Source organism: Rattus norvegicus, chromosome 2 (assembly GCF_021556685.1).
Source record: "Rattus norvegicus strain SHRSP/BbbUtx chromosome 2, alternate assembly SHRSP_T2T, whole genome shotgun sequence".
Taxonomy (NCBI): domain Eukaryota; kingdom Metazoa; phylum Chordata; class Mammalia; order Rodentia; family Muridae; genus Rattus; species Rattus norvegicus.
This window is the reverse complement of record NC_141535.1, coordinates 236,975,238-236,993,417: the sequence shown is the minus strand read 5'-3', so window position 1 is coordinate 236,993,417 and position 18,180 is coordinate 236,975,238. Positions and strand designations below refer to the sequence as shown.

Below are 18,180 nucleotides of genomic sequence, written 5' to 3'. Positions count from 1 at the left end.
CCAGAGAGAGGAGGGGAGGGAGGTCAGACTCCATAGTCCTGAGGATTTTGCGGTTTCAACTAGAGTGCAACTAGGGCATTTCTGTCCCGACAGCGGGGGTGGGGGAGTGGGGTGGGGAGTTCTGACCAGAATATAAAATCCCGATAATATGACTGCTAGTCTTAGCCTGGAGGCTGATCTCCTCCACCCTAACACCTGCCAAAGATTCAAATTGAGTTACCAGGAATCCGGTTACCAAGAATTACAGGTTTAGTCAGTCTGAATTATGCAAAATGTTACAGTGGCTTTCGCTCTCTGAGTTTCCTCACGCACAGGCCTGCCCTCAATGCAAATGCTGGACTGTTTTCTTCCTGGCAAACCCACTTTCTCTTTTTACAACCAGGAGCAAGAGGTGGTGGCTGTGCTCCTGTCTCCATGTGTACCTCCACCCTCCTGAGGAGGCGCTGGAGGTCTCACGCCGTGTTTGTACTCAGCAGTAAACATCCACCAGTTAAAACCTCACTATCCACTCTTGTTAGAACGTCCAGGCCCGTCACTTCAGGGCCCTACCCCGGCTCGTCAACCCTAACCTGTGTTTTATCATCGCCAAGCACACTCTCTTTAAGTCTCTCAATCAACCATGCTCTAAAAGGCAGAGCAGCAGGGATTCGGGCTAAGAGTGAGAGGTTCTGGGATCAGGTTTTATGTTGGATATCTGTGAAGTGTTCCCGTCCTCCCCACGCTGCCCACCTGTGTTTACAGGACTGCTTCGACTGACTGCATTCTGTCCAAACCATCAGAAGAGAAATCCCACGTGAGCCACTGACGTCTGAAGAAATGTCCGCCAGAGCTGTCCCACACTCCCACGACGGCATAGGACAGCCGTGACCCAGCTGACCTTTCTGCCGGAGGGCCTGCGTCATGCCCTTTGTCTATTCTTCCCTATATGGAATTGCAACAATGTGAACAATTTTTCTTTTTCGGAAAGAAGAAATCGTAGAGCACAGGGAGTCTACAGTAACCGTTTTGACAGCTGGGATGTTCATATTTTAATCTGCTTAATTAAACACGGTGACATCGCTTTTCCACCATCAAATGCCACTTTGCTAAATTGCCCTGAAGTCACTTTAATGAGAGATGCAAGTCCCCTGATTAAACTTGGCCAGGGTGGCAACATTTCACCGATAGCTACCACAGGAGCTGCGAGAGAGAAGGAAAAATGGGGGTCTATGCCTCGGTTGTCAGCTGACTCTAATCTTCCTGGCAGGTTAAATCTAATGCAAAGCCCATGCTAGCTCTGAGTCAGTCAGTAGTCTGCCTCACAAGCTCAAGGCTAGTGCCTAGGCATGGCTGGGGCGGGCAAAGGAGGCAGAGTTGCAGTTGAGCCTGGCATTAGAAACTCTCACACATGATACAGACTGGCAGGTTTGCCCAGCATAAGGTAGGTTGCTGTGCAGCCCCGTGTATTCACCTGCATACCTGCATACCTGCATACCTGTATACCTATGTGTGAGAAGGGCTGGCAGAACATGGCACCAGAAAAGCCTTGGCTATAAGTTCCAGGGGTTTCACAACTTTACAGGGTCTATCTTTGAGTTTTGTATTAGAAGTCCAGACAGGAAGCCAGCAGAGGATAGAAGTAAATCTAAGCCCAGTTGAAACCAGTTGACAGTTTGAGCATATGGAATGAATAACGGTCACTTCAGGGCAGGCCAGACAGCAGAAATGACCAGGCTGGCCAACTGACCGAGTGGCCAAGAGACCCTCTTATTTCCTCTACTAGCAAGAACTGACTACTCCCAGAGTTTGGAACAGGGCCAAGCTGGCTGCTAAGGAGGATGGGCTGGTGGGCTGATGCCCATTGGTGCTGGACATGAGACACGGTATTGCTGCTTCCTTTTCTGGATGAAACGTCTCACTGGGACAAGGTGGGTTGTACTGGAGGGGGCTCTGCACACCCAAGAGTTGGATGCAAGCACAAGAGAGCACTATGTTCTGAGTAAAGTTCACACTGTGGGGCTTAATCTTCGGGACACATGGTGGTATTAGACACAAGTCGGAGGCCCTATAGGGGTTCAAATGGTATAGGATGAGAGTGAATGAAAGTGTATCTGTGGAAAGAGGGAGAGAGAGCAGCAGCAGATGAAGAAGAGGAAAAGGAGGAGGAAGAGGAGGAAGAGGAGGAGGAGGAAGAAGAGGAGGAAGAAGAGGAGGAAGAAGAGGAAGAGGAAGAGGAGAAGGAGGAGGAGGAGGAGGAGGAGGAGGAGGAGGAGGAGGAGGAGGAGGAGGAGGAGGAGGAGATGACCATGTCATCGTCAGAGGTGGCCAGAGATTAAGTACCTATGGGGTTACCATTGGGGCAGGACTATAGTGTCCTCCAGCAAGGAAAGTAATACCAGTAAGTGTACAATCAGAATTGTATAAACAGTTCATGGGATCCACCAATTTTTTTGGAGCATAGGGAACACTGCCCATAGCAGGACTAAAGAGAGAAGAGTCAGGAGCCAAGGGCCTACCCAAGCCTTAACAGACATGAAAGGATTTGGCCATGGCGTTAAGGAAGCTGGGACTCAAATCCTGGAATATAACCTGCCTTGCTCCTATCACATACAGGGACACCAAGATCGAAGACTATGTGTGTCTGTAGTCCGTCAGCCAAGACTCAGGTGCACAGAAATCAGTCGAGGGGCTGTTTACCCGTACTGTGGCTTACAGCAGCTTCCACTGTTGGCCTGGGGTCTTCGACACCAACTGGGCCATGGAGTTAGGGTAATGGATATTTCACAAGAAAGGCAATCTGTGTCTCAACTTTCATGGACTTTTCAGAGAATTTCCCCTGGAATATCTTTGGGAAAGCTGATCTAGAGCTAGTGTGGGAGTGAAGGCGGAGTTAACCCCAAGAGAGCAGCCTCCATCCCGGAGCAGGGGAGATTCATAGCACTCCTGTTCAAACTGGTTTTCACCACCCTCCTCTTCTGTGCTTATAGGCTAAGGTCAAGGCTCTCCACAAGCTGTCTAATTGTTTGGACTAGATCTCTGCCAGTAACTATTAAGCATGGCTGGAGATGACAGCCTTCTGTGTTTCTCTGAGTGTGGAAGGTTTCTGAGGTAGCCATATGGAGGAGGGACAGAGGTGGGTAGCTGCTGGCTGGAAGCAAGGAGAAGACCACAACTCCATGTCCTCACTAACTTTGCTCAGCTGACTCTGGGAGGCATGGAGATGATGGTTATAATATTGATATCAACAATGTCTTAAGAGTCCTAATCTCCCAACAATGGGCTCAGTGTGCATGCCTGCTCTCCGGCTTTGGAGAAGAAACACTGGCTCTACTCCATCACGGCTTTAGGATTGCTATGGCTTGACTCTGGTTTGAATGTAACCTTTAGAGGTCCCCGGCCGGAAGCTTGGTCCCAGTGTGAGAAGGGGCAGGATCACAGCTACTCTATGGATTAAGGCCACCACGTGGGAGATTAGCCTGAGTTAGTTACCAAGGGAGTAGCATTTTGCAGTGAGGGGAAGCTGGTACGCTCCTGGCATCTTGCCTTGGTTTTTACAGTCTTTCCTCCTTCGCTTTCTTATCCTTGGGCCTCTGATTGGCACAGAGCGCATTCCCCGCTGGCAGGGTGCCCTCACAATGCCTCCTGGCACCTTGACATTTAGGCCGCCCGTCCACTGGAACTGTGAGCCACTTTCACCTTTTAAGTCGTGGAGACTCGAGTGTTTTGTTGTAACAACCTGGAGCATAAACAGTAACTAGTGACTAGCCATTCAATCTTAGGACACTGATGGTTCCCTCTCTGGAGAAGGTAATGGGAGCAAGTTAGGGGTACTGCGCTGGTGAGACTGGACAGAGGGGAGCACAGCACACAGAGCCTCATACCTGACCGCCGCGCTTGGAGCGTTCCTAGCTCTGAACACCGCTCACAGGGAACATCATTCATCTGGCTCTCTCCTAATCTGAATGTTTTCCCATGTGCTCAATAGTCCCTTACTACACTGGAAACCACATCCAAAGGGTACAGAGCCGCCCCACGCAGCCCTGCACCGGCTCTTGACTCATGGAGAGAACCGTGGGGCTGAAGGTCCATCTTTGAAAGTGCTGGGGCACCAGGATGTAGATGACGAGTTTAATGTTCAAAGGCAGCAGCCACGCTCTAATACCCACAGCCACAGTCTTTACAGACTGCCGCTACATCCGTGTCTTCGCTCAGACTTCCCTACTTTATAGGCAGGAATTGTCAAACCCACAACGATCAGTATTAGCCCTCAGAAACATGGCATTTAGTAAGAGGTTGGGGTTGGTAAGATGGCTCAGTGGGCAAAGTGTTTGCCACTCATGCAAGAGGTAAGTTTGGTCTCCATCACCCACATAAGAAGATAAGCATGGTGGCAAATGCCTGAGATCCCAGCTATAAGATCATCCTCACTTGATTAATAATCCAGCAGATCACTTCTGAGTACTCAGGTCAACTCTATAGTGTATGTGAGTGAATCTTGCCCTGTGAACGTGACTGGTCTCCAGGAAGAGCCCACGTCTGTCTGCTGAGAGCTTACTCTTCTTGTTCTGTCTCTTATGCTTTGACACACGGAAAAAGTGATTTGATCTTCCTTCTTGGTCCTAAAGGCCCACGACCCTGACACCAAGCTTACACCTACTCACCTGTTCTTTGACCTGTGCTAAAATTTCCTTGTTGAAAACAGTGGAGATAGACAACGAAGACTAAAGTGATAATGTTTAAGTTATATCTGGGTCTATATAAATCCACTTCAAACACTGTGTGATCGACGGCACGCAAGGGAACATACGTGTGTGTCGATGTAAAAGCGAAACAGAGCTGACGCCCGACCATCCCGGGCTGTACCGTGATCCGCAGGCACACTCAGTCATGTCTCATGATCTTAAAGCTCACTTGCTAACAGACGAAAACACTAGCATGACCCACTCAAGGGGCTCTAACTCCCCTAGGAAATGATGCTTGTCATTTGACCATAACCACCTAGACCCATAGTATAAGGACCAGTCCACAGTGTCCTAGGAAGTTCTGCGAGAGGAAAGGGAGAGTAAGGGAGCCCTCGGAGCTGCGTGTTCGTTCAATCTCCTTCTCGGCTAGTTCCAGGAGAGAATGCAGCAAGTATGGCGTCCGCACAGGAGTGTTAAGAGGAGCTTGCGAGAAAGCCACTCACTCATTTTATCAAAATCTCTCCTGGCTTTAGTACCATATTTTAACAAACAAACAAACAAAAAAACAAAAAAACAAACAACAACAACAAAAAAGACCCGGAACTCAAGAAATCCTCTAAACATTTTCTCTGGCCCACATCACCACTAAACATCACTCACAAGGCAAGGGCTGTGAGAAACTGTTTTTATTCCAACCTTACTCTGAATGTGTTAACCCGTGTGTGTGCTGTTTGCAGTCATTAGGCTGACCTCAGACTGGACAGAGTGTGTCCTGAATTCTAATTGAGCCCTCAGATGCATCCGGCCAATGGCCGGTATCTTGTCTGGTTTCCACATTTAACGAAGACAATGCACTAAATTAAATCCTCATTACCCATCTCCCTCAACGAGAAACTCATGTGGGATCCAGGGGAGAGGCAATAGTAACACTCATGCAGACAACCCAGGCTCCGTGAACAGAGGAAACACATACGTGGACCTCGCCACAGCACCACCCTTTTTTTTTTTTAGCTCCAGGTTGCACAACTCCAGGCCCCTTTCCTGACAAACACACAATGTCCTCAGTCCTCACCACACAGTTTGCTCCATTACTAACCTTATCAAAGTCTTCAAAAGACTCTTTGAGGGGACAGCACTGCATGTGTGAGGACATACAACACCTTGGAAATGGATTGCCAATGGAAGCTGGGTACTCCAGCTTCCCGTTCACAAGAGGAGTGCATCTCTAAACATTCATACATACCAACCCATACTTCTGTCCAGATGTCAATAAATACCACAAATGTTGAAACTGGCTATTTAGGGGGAAAAAACCCAAAACCTTCTATGGCCATTCCTACACAAAGGCTGGGTTTCTATCTAGTACTGAGAGAATATGAAGGGAAGAATTGTGAAATGCGTGATTGCTCAAAGTCACCTCTAGAACTCTGGAAGGTGTTCTCGTGTTCTCGGAATGACATGAAAATTCTAACTGTGCTGTGGCAGTTCTGTGTTTGGCCATATATATATGCTGCAGTCTTCTGAAATGAAAGCTACCCTCTGGAAATCCATCCTCATCCTAAGATAACACTGGATGCTGGGGCATGCTGGTATCAGAAAAGTTTGAGACCTCCACATGGACTGTGCTGGAAGGAGGACTGCCTTCTGGGGAGTGTGACATCTGTGTGGTGATCGAGGTGGACTGTCGCTGCTGAATCCACTAAAAAACAATGTGCAAGAATGCTGGCTGAGATGGAAGTCATAGTTCACTCAGTGGGACCTTCCCTTAAATGCTTTTAAATGTCACCCAAGAAGACAGAGAATGCGTGTCTAGCCCCTATTTCCCAACATCCTATTTTCAGAGAAAGGGAGCCGGAACACACCAGGGCCTCCGAGAGGGGATTCTGAAGGACAGACAGCATGAAGGAAATTAGAAAAATAAAAAATGGGGCTTGTGAGACGGCTCGGCGGGCAACGGTGCTCACAGCCGAGCTTGACAGCCTGTGTTCTGTCCGCACGGTAGAAAGCAAACACTGACTCCCAAAGCTGTCCCCTGCCCTCCACGGGGGCCCCCATACACTCACAACACAGGCAAAGAAAAGGATTCTTGACCTTAAAAGGATTCTTGAGTGTCTTAAAAGATAAAACATCAAGTGCAAGGATAGTTAGTGTGGGTACTTTCAGACGAAGCCATGGGTTGGAACTTCTCACATAAGTCTCTCGAACTAGACAACGGGATTAAAACATCAATAGCCTGAGATACGACCCATAGCCAAATTGAAGTCATATTATTTTTAATCCTGAATCAAAAAAAAAAAAAATCAAGGGAAGAAAATGGAGGTGTTTGCCTCCTGTTACTATTTTACAGCTGTGCCATGAAATTTGCTGATTTCAGCTTTTAAAAAAATAATCTCAGGCTAATGATTTCCAGGTTTAGCTCCAGCATCTACCCTCCTTCTTCCTCCTTATTCTCCAGAAACAGCTACGCAGCCGCTGTGGATTGAAGTCCCTTAAGACCAGCTTGGTGGACGGGTGGGTTCTAACAGCACGGAAACCAAGGAGTCAACCCAGCCCAGGGGAGATCACACACGGTTTGACATACATGCTAAACCTGAGATTTTGGTCACTATTACTATCCTAAGAACAATCTCTCTGTGTGCTAACACAGCTAACTACGGGAAGGGAACATTCAAGCGGACATTTCCCCCACTTTATACCGCTGCTTAGAAAGACCCCTTCACCACGCAGTTTCAGAAGTCAAGAGTTACAATTCTGGAGACAGCACCAGAAGTCCAGAAGCAAGAATGGAATGCACAGAGAGTTTACAACGATTACCTGTGCAAATCAAGAGGCCTGCCACAAAACAAGCATCCGGAAGCTCCTTCCTCGTCTCTGTATGCGCTCCCACTCGATTCTGGCCATCGCTCTCACGGTTATCACAGAACACAGCTGGCAGACTTGTGTGAAGAGGACGGTGGGAGCCAATCACAGGGACTAGGGACTTAGGCTACCTGAGCCTATACTCAACCTCTTCTCTGGGGAAAAGCCACCTATCAGATGTGCTGAATACACTGAGCCTTTGAAATAGACTTAGCAAATTCAGCTTTAATCTCATAACGGATTATCATCAGCAAGGCACTCCGGGTTAATCGACTGAAACAAGCATAATGTCTTGGTCTGAATAGGACTTTTATTCATTCACCCAATCTCATCCCCTTATAGGTAGTAGCCCTCTGTTTTCCCAATCTCTTTATCCTGTGCTACATGCACTTCCCGCCCCACTGCAACCAGGAGTTTCAAGAGGAAAAGACAGCATCTTCCAGCTAGAAGAAATCATTTCAGACATCAAAGCCAGCGGTCGATGGCGAGTGCTGTAAGGATGAGAGCTGCAAATAAGAACACATCTTAATTCCAAACAGAAATGAGTATTTTTTTTCTTACCTGTCATCGGCATGGGTAATGTTGTATACAGCAGGCACGGGTAATGTTGTATACAGCAGGCATGGCCATGTATATAATAGACATGAGTGATATTGCATGTAGCACAGGGGTCACATTTGCTTGATACATACTAGGATAGGTAGTTATGGGCCAAAGAGGGAAATGATTGAATCACAACGGATACATTGTAACAGTGGATACACTGACAACTTACAGGCCCAGAACTAGAACACATTTCTAGAGTTTAGCAACTGTCAAAATGAAACTCGGGCCTGAGGGTGGGCTTGAGTCCATTGCAGGATGGGTTCCAGACTTCCCGAGGTGTGTGACTAGAGAATCTTAGGAGAGCCAGACCACTACAGGGCATTTGGATAAGAGAGGAGGGACATATACTTAGAAACTGGTCTGTGTGCTAGACAGCCAAATCCATCCAACACCAAAATAAGAAGCACAGCTATAGATGAGGTAGTGAACTCCAGATGCAGCACCGGAAATCTCAGGAGCACAGAGCTCCTGGCAAGGGTGGCTCTTCTCCATCCTGCATCCTTCCCAACACAAACAAAATTCTTTTTCATTGGTCTATCTCTCCTGTCTCTCTGTGCTTCACACATCTGAAAAGGCTTTTCTGCCTTCCCTGGATAGTTCTTACACAACAACTGCTGGTGTGAGAGCCCTAGGATGGGAGAGACACTCTGCGCACACCCCAGCACCCACCACTCCTGTCACAGCCTATCGCCGTCCCTTCCCTGCTGTCGGTGGTCCAGGTCCCTAACTGGACGGAGGGCAGTGACGTTGTCTAGCGCATCTCTCCTACAGTAAACACTGGCTCTGGCACAAGCAAGTGCTTGCTGAATACACAATGATGACTGAGTCGATGACCCCGCCCGCCCCTTTCAGGAACAAGGTTGTTTTAACACCGAGATCACACTCACAAGGGCTGCAATCCATCTTTTTTTTTCAAGTCTACTTATTAAGCAATACAAGAACAAAAAAAACTAAAGCAAAAGTATTTAATGAGGGCAAAGGTTACCGATTTGCATATATTGGGCACAAGCAAAGCATGTCCTCATTGATGTAACAACTCAGCCTTATAAACCTTTGGTTCAAGGCAGCAAATCCCCCATTTGACTTTCACAAGAATCTGCCTGCAGACTGAACCTGTTTGTTCTTTAGTCTTTTGCTCTGCTGTGGGGACTCCTCGGCTGTTCTTGCTTGGGTGATCTGGGTAGACAGGAAGTCTAAAGCCTGGTGATTTATGTCTTTCTGCGGGATGCGACTGCTCCTTCAGGAAGACAACGGACGTTATTAAATTATCTGACAATGACAAAGTAAATGAGGATAGCATTAGGGTTGGGTTTTTTCTTTCTTTTTTTGCTTAAGATTCCTCTCATCAATTTGATAGAAAGTGCCTACTGGTGAAATAAGCCTGAGGAGTGAAGAAAGCAACAGGGGCTAATGTCAAAGGTCAACTGAGCATCTATCTTTCGGGAACAGTAGGGGTTTCATACGTATTTAAAGACAACCTGGGGGTAAACAATGCACTGGGATATGTCAGATATTCGTAAGCCGCTCTCTTCTTGCTGCACCTTTAGCTATTTTATCTGTGTGATTCGCTCTCGGTAAGGAAGAATGAATGCTTACCGTGTATGTAGATCTCCATTCAGGAAATTCAGAAAACCTTCTGTGGGATTACAGATTTGTCCATTGGCTCCCAAAATGAAGGCCAACCAATACACAGACAGCTTAATATGAGCATCTGTAAGGGTTGGGGAGATGGCTCTGTGGCCAAAGTGCTCTCCCAGGAAATACGAGGAGCAGAGTTTGGATCCCCAGAACTCACACAAATGCTGGGTGGGTGTGGCAGCTCATGTGTAAATTGCAGCCTCAGAGAATAGAGACGAGGATCCTCTGAGCAAGCTGACAAGAGAGATGAGTCATACGTGTGAGCTCTGGGTCTGCCTGAGCCCCCCCCCCCCGCCCTGGGGCGCAATGGAAGAATGACTGAACATGATTCTGAATAAAAACCTTGAGCCTCTATGTGCTGGGGTCACACGTGCGTTTGCACTGCACACGGTGTGTCTTCTCTCGCTCGCTCGCTCTAAGCATGCACATGTGCATACATACACGAACAACTGGAAAAATAAAAACTAAGTACGTCTCCAAATTACAGCAGATGATGGCCGAAGCTAGTTGGAGACAAACATTTCCTCCCCAACTCTTAATTAGGTATCTTTCTGTAGTCATGGCTTGTATAATAATAGAAGGATTCCTACCGTGACTGTAATAAAACTAATGGGAAATAAATTTGAGCTTAATAAGAACCCAAATACATGCAGAAGTAATGGCGCGAGGCAGCCAGCCCTGCCTTCTCCTCCACCCCGTCTAGAGTCACAGCAGGAAGTTCATTTTCAGCTAATGGTCTCTAACGAAAACCAGTCCCTGCTCTTTGTTTTCGAAGCCTGTGAGGCTGCACAGGGAGAGGTTACATCGCTGGACACGCCTCTGTCTCTGAGACACCCCAATTTTCTAATGTTCCTGCCAAGACCAGGTAGGAAAGTTGAAAAGAAACCAGAAAAGGAGCAGTTGTCTTAGCCGGTTAGGGGTGATGGTTTGCTGGTGAGAACAGCCCTCCAGTGCAGTCCCTTCCCGTTGGTGGTGACAGCCAGTAGGGTTTCTAAATATGGTCGGGGGTGGCATCCTCACCTCAAGTCGAAAGGAAGTTTGAGGACATGTGTCTTTGAGAAGCCAACCTCTCCAACAGTTCTAAACAAACTCTGCGGGGACTCTGGAGGTTCGTATAAACGGTAGCTGTGACTATAGACTCATTTTTTAGATGTGTGTGAGCGCACGCTTTGCCTGCATGTGACTATGAGCTAGCACATGCCTGGTGTTAGAGGTCAGAGACGGTGTCTGATCCCAGGAGTGAGCCATCATGTGGGTGTTGGGAACTGAACCTAAGTCCTTCGCAACAGCAACAAGCATTCTTAGTTGTCCAGCTATCTCTGCAGTGCCGGAACCAGCACAAGATCAGGTTACTAAACTAACATGAAAATGAACTGCTCTCCTTCATGACAGATAGGAGGAAAATGAGTCCGCTAAGGTCCTACATACTACTACTGGGTAAAGTGAAACCCACGTCACCATTCTGTGTCTGTCGAATACTCTGTGGGGTTTCAGTCACCAGCAACAGCCACTTCACCCAAGCAATAACCCTTGCGTTCTCAGGAAACTCCATTTCTGGAAGTTAAAAGCTGTCTGTGACTTTGGTCACATTACTTGACTAGATTTCCTTGACTTTTAACGAGCGGCAACAGTCCCATCTTTCAGGCTCCATACTCGAGCACTTAGCCTTGGTTACCCACTGTTGTGAAGCACAAGTTTGGGGTTCACATTGCCTCTGGAGGCAACATAAGAAACTCGGGGAGGAAACATACAGGTCCTGATGCCCACGTGTCCTTACATAAGGGACTGTCAGCCTAAACGTACATTCTTGTAAAGTGTTTTTCTAATTCCGTGAGTAAAGTTATGTATCTTTTGTTGAGACATATCTGCTCCTAACAGTTTCCCTTTGGTGGATTTAACAAAGAAATGGACCATCTCTACCTCCAGGTGAGGTAATACTTTGTGGCTAGGCAGCCACTGGACAGAAACTGCCTATTTCACATACAGACTAATACTGCCCAAAAAGGGACACTTTATGCAGAATAGTCGACTGATAATCTGTGCCAAGCCAGAATTATCAGCCCTTCTAGATTTCCACATTTCAAAGGTCTGTCAGTTGGTCCTGGACCAGAAGGCTGAAGACTGGTTCTCATGTGTTGCTGACAGGGGATTGTGCTAGTGAAATTTGTCTCTACGACCTGTCTCTGTTCTGGAAGCCATGCTAGGCTATAGAATGCCTGGGGCTAGCAAGGGGTGGGTTGGGGGCTAGTGTCGGGGGCTAGCATGGTGTGGTACCATGCTAGAACGGTCTGTGGAATTCGATGTGTGTGTAAGGCATGGTGACAACCCACCAAGGGAACAGTGTATGAAAGCAGCTGGCAGAGAAACAGCTAGAGCGCACATGGCTTCCCCCCGCCCTCCCCGGTGAGAACCAGTGGGAACTGGTAACCACAGATCCATTTTTATTTTTACCACCACATTTGAGAACTTCTTGCAATGCATTTTTATGATATTTGGCTCCAATTCTCCCGCTTATCTCCTCCCAGATGGCACCAGCTCCCTAACCCCCTAGCTTCATGTCTGCTCCTTTTGTGATTCAGTAACCCGCTAACTCCAGTATGTGCCATCCTCCGGACTGTGATCAACCTCCCAGGAGCCTTCAAGGACACTGCCTTCTCTCCCTCCCCGTGAAGCCATCAACAATTAAAAAGTAGCTGTCAGCAAGGGGTAGAAAACGCTAAGATGTTGGCTATGTTGACTGAGTCAGACGATGCTGACTACCTAAGTCTTATCCAGGCAGCCATAGCTGCTGTAAGTTCACACACGAGATGGTTCTTTCCTGTTAGGGAAACACTGCTTTGTCCTGGTTCTTCCCAACCTCTGGATCCTGTGGTCTTTCTGTCCCTGTTCCGTGATGTGCCTAAACCTTGGTGAGGAGGTGTTCTGGGCTGTTCCCTCCTCTCATTTACTTCTCTATTCCCTCCTCGTCTGGGGTCTATTACCTTAAGCTAAGCCTCTGTCTTCTTCCTAAAGAGGTCCATAAACCTGAAAACAACTGAAGACACAGGATTCAAGTCATTGTCCATCTACAGGAAGACATTGGTGTGGCTTTCTCCCAGACACAATTATCCCACAGGCTTAGGAAAGCATACACTTGCCCTGAGCAGGGAGGAAAGGCCAGAGGAAACATTTCACAATTTAGTTTAAATAAGCGTTGTCAGTTAATCATTATTCAGGTGCTAAGACCCTTCTGAGAAGAAAGTGAAGGAAACGGTTCAGTAGTTGTTGCAAGAGTAGGGGAAAGGCCGTGACACACACACACACACACACACACACACACACACACACACACCCCTCTGGTACACCCTGAACTTATGCAATCATTATCTGCACAAAAAATTTAATCATTAAAACATTCCTCAAGCCTTACAGTGTCTTCAGTCCAACTTTGGCTTTTAGATACTTTGTTTAAAGGATTTTGACCTTCAAGAGTTGACTTTTCCCTTTAAAAGTACACTGGATTCATTTGAAACGTGATGATTTGTTTCCTAAATATTAAACCTATTAAAAATATCCCAACTTGAGAAGACAGAGATCTGTCAATGAATACGGTCTGCTGACTCTCCATACGTACAGTTGTCTTCACTAAACCCACACACAGCTTCTGAGTTCCAGGAATCTTAGAAACCCAACTGAAGAAAACACTGTATTTTCTCAGAAAAGCTACCTTAAATTTGAGTCTTGGTTCTTTCTTCTAAGGAAGAAAAGTCATTAAATACAGCACAGTGCTTTGATTAAGAAATACTTTCCCCAGGCTTTTTATTAAAAACAAAGCAATAATAAATGACAGGAAGATTCAGGGAAGAAGAGAGGGCTAAAGTTTTAAACCACCCGTGCTCACAAGGAAATGTTTGCAGCCCCAGCAACTTGGAATGCTTGCAAAATACCAACCCTATCATTAGAGCTGGGCGTGATGGATCATGCCTGGAATCCAGCATGCAGGAAGCTGATAGGAGGATTGCCACAGGTGGAATATAGCCGGGGCTACATAGTGAGCTGCACGTCAACCTGAGCTACAGCCTAAGAGGCTATCTCAAAACAGAATCTAAATCCCTCACAAGGGAAGAGAAATAGGGTCGGCTAAATCATGGAAACATTGGTCCTACAAAATGTTTTCTTATTAGGCTTTGGAAACAAAGTGTGAAACAATGTAGACAAGATTCCGGCTCCTAAGACAGTAGAGGGGAGGGTATGATAGGAGGGCCTGGGGTGGGGGTGGGGAGCAGAGGGAAAAATGGTTCAGGCCTGGAACGGTGATGTCTAATATCACAGAACAGTGGGACCAGAGCTTTGGAACTCTGCACACCTGAGTTCTGACCCTGGTTTCATTGAAGCCACCCTGTAACCCAGAGCAATGTATCTGTTCTCTCTGACTCTGCCTCATCAATAATGATACTGTTGAATGAGCATTGATGAAATGCACGACACAGACCTGGCAGTTCGTGGCCAAGTGGCAAGCATCCAATAAATGTTAGCTAAAATGGTATTAATGGTGACAGCAGGCCAAGGACAGCTAGGCAGAGGGAAGAGAAGGCGGGGAGGAGAGGGAGGTATGTTCTCAATAAAGGAAAACTGTTCGTCCAGGAAGGAGGCTCTGTGAATGAAAGAACAGGATCCAAGCCAAGTGTTGGGGGATGCTTTGGGGAAGAGAAGCAGAAGTGAAGAGAAAGCTAGAAAGGCAAGCAGAGCCCAGCTCAGCAGTGGCCCTCTAGGAACTTTGTTCAGGGGAGAATCAAATTTGAGTTGACCTTGGCCTTGGTATGGAAATGTGGAGAGAATAAATCGACCAAAGACAGGAATATCAATGATGAGATTTTTAAAACTGCTGTAGGTACACACACACACACACACACACACACACACACACACACACACACACAATGCATCTTGATACAAAAAGGACCCTAGAGTTGCCATTCCCTTGTCAGTTTACCATTTCATTGACTTACTGATGGACTCGATCATTGGTTCAATAAGCATCTGTACCTGAAGCTCCTCAGTTCTCCATCCATCCACCATCCATCCATCCATCCACCATCCATCCATCCTCCATCCATCCACCCACCCATCCATCCAATGAGCATCACTAACTGAAATTACTATCAGCTTGTCTATTCAGTATTTCATTCATTCAGTATCAGCACTTGCAGTTCAATATTTTTCTTTCATCTCACCCAACCAGGTATCCATTTATCCATTCATCAGGCATCAACCCCTGCCGAAGCATCCCACCCAACGACCACTGCCATCTCCTCTGCTGCCAGGAGGTGCCTTACCCTAGCCACCCAGACCATGTGAGGAGTAAAGGCGCTTTGTAGAAAGGTCATGGTAGTGCCTGGAACAGATTAAGATGAAGCCCAAAGCATTTGGGTGGGGGTGGGGGCTTGCTTTCACCCTGGGAAACAGAAGCTGCAGCTCAGTAGCAGAATGCTTAACTACTATGGGCAAAGTCCTGAGTTCAATGCCCTGCACAACACAACAAGAGTTCTGTGTGACCTTTGGCAAGTAGGGGCCACTGAGCTGACTACAGAGTGGAGTCAAATTCTGACACTTAAAAATACCAAAATCTCACCAGGAGAAAGATCACCATTAGCTCTTATATTGGAAAAGCCGAACTTGGAACGTTAATTACACAGATAATATATGATTTGTGTTCCATGAAGATGAACCTTACACAAGTAAGATGGACTGAATAAGGATGGTGAGGGTCAAGAGAAGGGAGAGTCTTGTCAGATGAGCGCCATTTTGAGAGTTTTGATGTCTAGCTCTCCATGGCTACATTCATATTAGGTTAAAGCAGAGTGGGAGACACATGTACAGGCCACACGAAAGGTGACACAGGGAAAGTGGACAGGCTAAGAGAATGATGCCTGTTACTTTTGGAATGTGGGAAGAAGACAAATAGATGGACTTTGATTGTACTCAGACTCCAGGGGTTCACCAGGCAAGCAGAACAAGTGAGAACTAAGCATATGTAAGCCATAAGCCCAAGGCACTACTTCCAACCTGACAGAAATCTCTCCAGATAGGAAAGAAACCACCTGCATCTTGTCACGCTGCTGGATGCCAAGAGTGAGGGAGAATCTTGAGCCTGGGCTCTTTCCTGGCAGTGAGAAAAATCCCAGGCCAGATGGCAATTTAAAATCTAATCTCGTGTGTCTGTGTCTCTCTCCCACTAACCTACATTATTTTTAAAGCAGTTACAAACATTTCTGCAAGATACGATAATGTTAGGCACTCTCTCGTGCCCCTTGAAGAAGACAAAAAGCAGTCTTAATTGCAGAGAGAGAGAGAGAGAGAGAGAGAGAGAGAGAGAGAGAGAGAGAGAGATAGATTTTAAAATTACAGAACTTGTTAAAAAAAAAACAAAAAACAAAAAACTACCACTGCTAATGAAACACACACGCCCAACACCCCGCAGCAAGGACAGCTTTTCAAACCTGGCCCATTCACACACACATTTAAACGCAGTTCAATAACAAAACGCTGAACACATTCGCTTGCCAGGCGCGTTCTTCAAGACTCACTCGCCACCACTGAAAAGTAACTTGGACTTCTCAGATCGCTGGGCACAGACTCTGCCTGATGTCACCCGGCCTGGCCTGGCCTGGCCTGCCAGGAGTACCCCAAAGGAATCCCCTGAGGGACTTGGGGGACACCCCCCTCCCCAGCCTCGACCTGCCCTCCTGTAGGACCCTTCTCGGTCCTCATTGGCAAGGAAACAGAGCAGCATTGTTCTCAGCGCTGTGTAATTTGCAAGGTAGAAAAGCTGGCGCTATGGGTCCCCAGCCAGCCACCTGCCCTGAGTCCGCGTCACCACACTCCCAACCGAGATCCACTCGAAGGCTCCCCAACAGCCAGAAGGTGTGAACAATGAAGTTATCTGGCTCGGATCTCCCACACCCAGATGAGCCGCCCAGAGTCCCGCAGAGGGAAGTTAGGAACTGAGCCCGTGGGGTGGGTTCCACGCGTGTCCCCCCTCGGCCGCGCCCCTCGCCTCGCCTCGCCTGCCTGGGGGCTGGCCCTTTACCTCCTTCCTGCGGCTAGGCGCCCCGGGGCGGGTGATGAGGGCGGTCTCCTCGCACACCACGGCCACGTCCTCCACGAACACGCAGTCAGGCAGGCTCTCGTCGGCCGGCAGCTGCACCACCTGCAGCCCCAGCTTGCTGCCCAGCACGCCCACGTAGAGCTGGTGCTGGCGCTCAGCGCGAGCGAAATCCACCTCTTCGCCCTGGGAGCGCCTCAGCGCGTGGCGGCACAGGGACTCGGGCGGAGCCCGCACCACGGCGTGGGTGGCCCGGCCGAAGACCGAGGGGTGGCTGAGGCCGGCCATGGCTCGCGCGGAGAGGCGGCGGCGGGGTTTGGCTCGGTGGCCGGGTCTTCCCGAGAGCAGCGCGCGCCCAACCTGCGAGCCTGCGAGCCTGCGAGCGCCCGGCGGCTCCTCTTGGCAGCGGATGAATGTGCTGCTGCGGGAGCCTGGCTCGCGCCCGGAGCCCTGCCCGCGCCACTGAGCATGCCCAGAGCTCCGGGCGCCGGCCCAGCGCCCGCGCGCCTACTCCGGCGCTCCCCGCATCTGCGCCAGGCCAGCCTGGGTCAGTCGGGATGCGGAGGCCAGGGACTTGTCATCAATGACTCTCTCCATGGGTCTAGTGTGTGTATCTCACCGCAGGTGCACGCCTCATATGGTCCCCCATGAGGACCTGAAAATTGGGCAGTGCTTTACTGGACCTGCTGGAGAGGACTTTATGATTAGCCGACCAGGTGAAGGGCCATTGTTTATGGACAAACTTTCCCTCTTTCTTCATCCCTCATCACCCAGCACGTGGAACCTCGGTTCCCAGCGTGGCAGCCTGTCTTCACCCATATTGTCTCGACTTTTTCCAAACTGACCTACTGCTCCACATGAAACTCAGTATTGTACAAAGAATGCATTTCTTTGCACCCACGAGAAAGAGTAACCCAAGAGACAGACACACAGACACAATAAGTATCTAGGAACCTTTTTCCAGGGAGGGGGGAAACCAGCAAAACTTCAAGCCCACAAGGCAATTAGAAGTGGGAGGGAAGCCTTTGGTTTTGCTCCAACACGTCTGTTTAACTGCACTAGGCTTGCCAGTGAATAAAGGAGTGTCTATCTAGAAACCAGCATACCAGCATACCTGGTCTATCTCATCCCCATTCAAGGCTGAAGGCACAGAGATAAACTGAGGGATGATACTGTGGGCTTTAACAATGTCCTATTCCAGGCTTCCCAAGATGCACTTCGAAGTCACTGTTATAATAAACCCATGTTCACAGCAGAGCTTGGACGACATTTCACCCCTGACGGGCTTACAGCACCCTGTCCAAGAAGGATCCACCACTTCATCCAGTTCCC

General features: G+C 48.2%; 1 protein-coding gene across 1 annotated transcript in view; it reads right to left on the bottom strand.

Annotated features, from left to right (window-relative positions):
- Positions 1–17,245, bottom strand: part of Ddah1 (dimethylarginine dimethylaminohydrolase 1) — a 133,053-nt gene extending 115,808 nt beyond the window's left edge. The window contains 1 exon segment of the mRNA NM_022297.3: positions 16,834–17,245. Coding sequence (NP_071633.1) covers positions 16,834–17,136 — 303 coding nt within the window. The 5' untranslated portion in view covers positions 17,137–17,245.
- Positions 17,246–18,180: the final 935 nt, after the last annotated feature.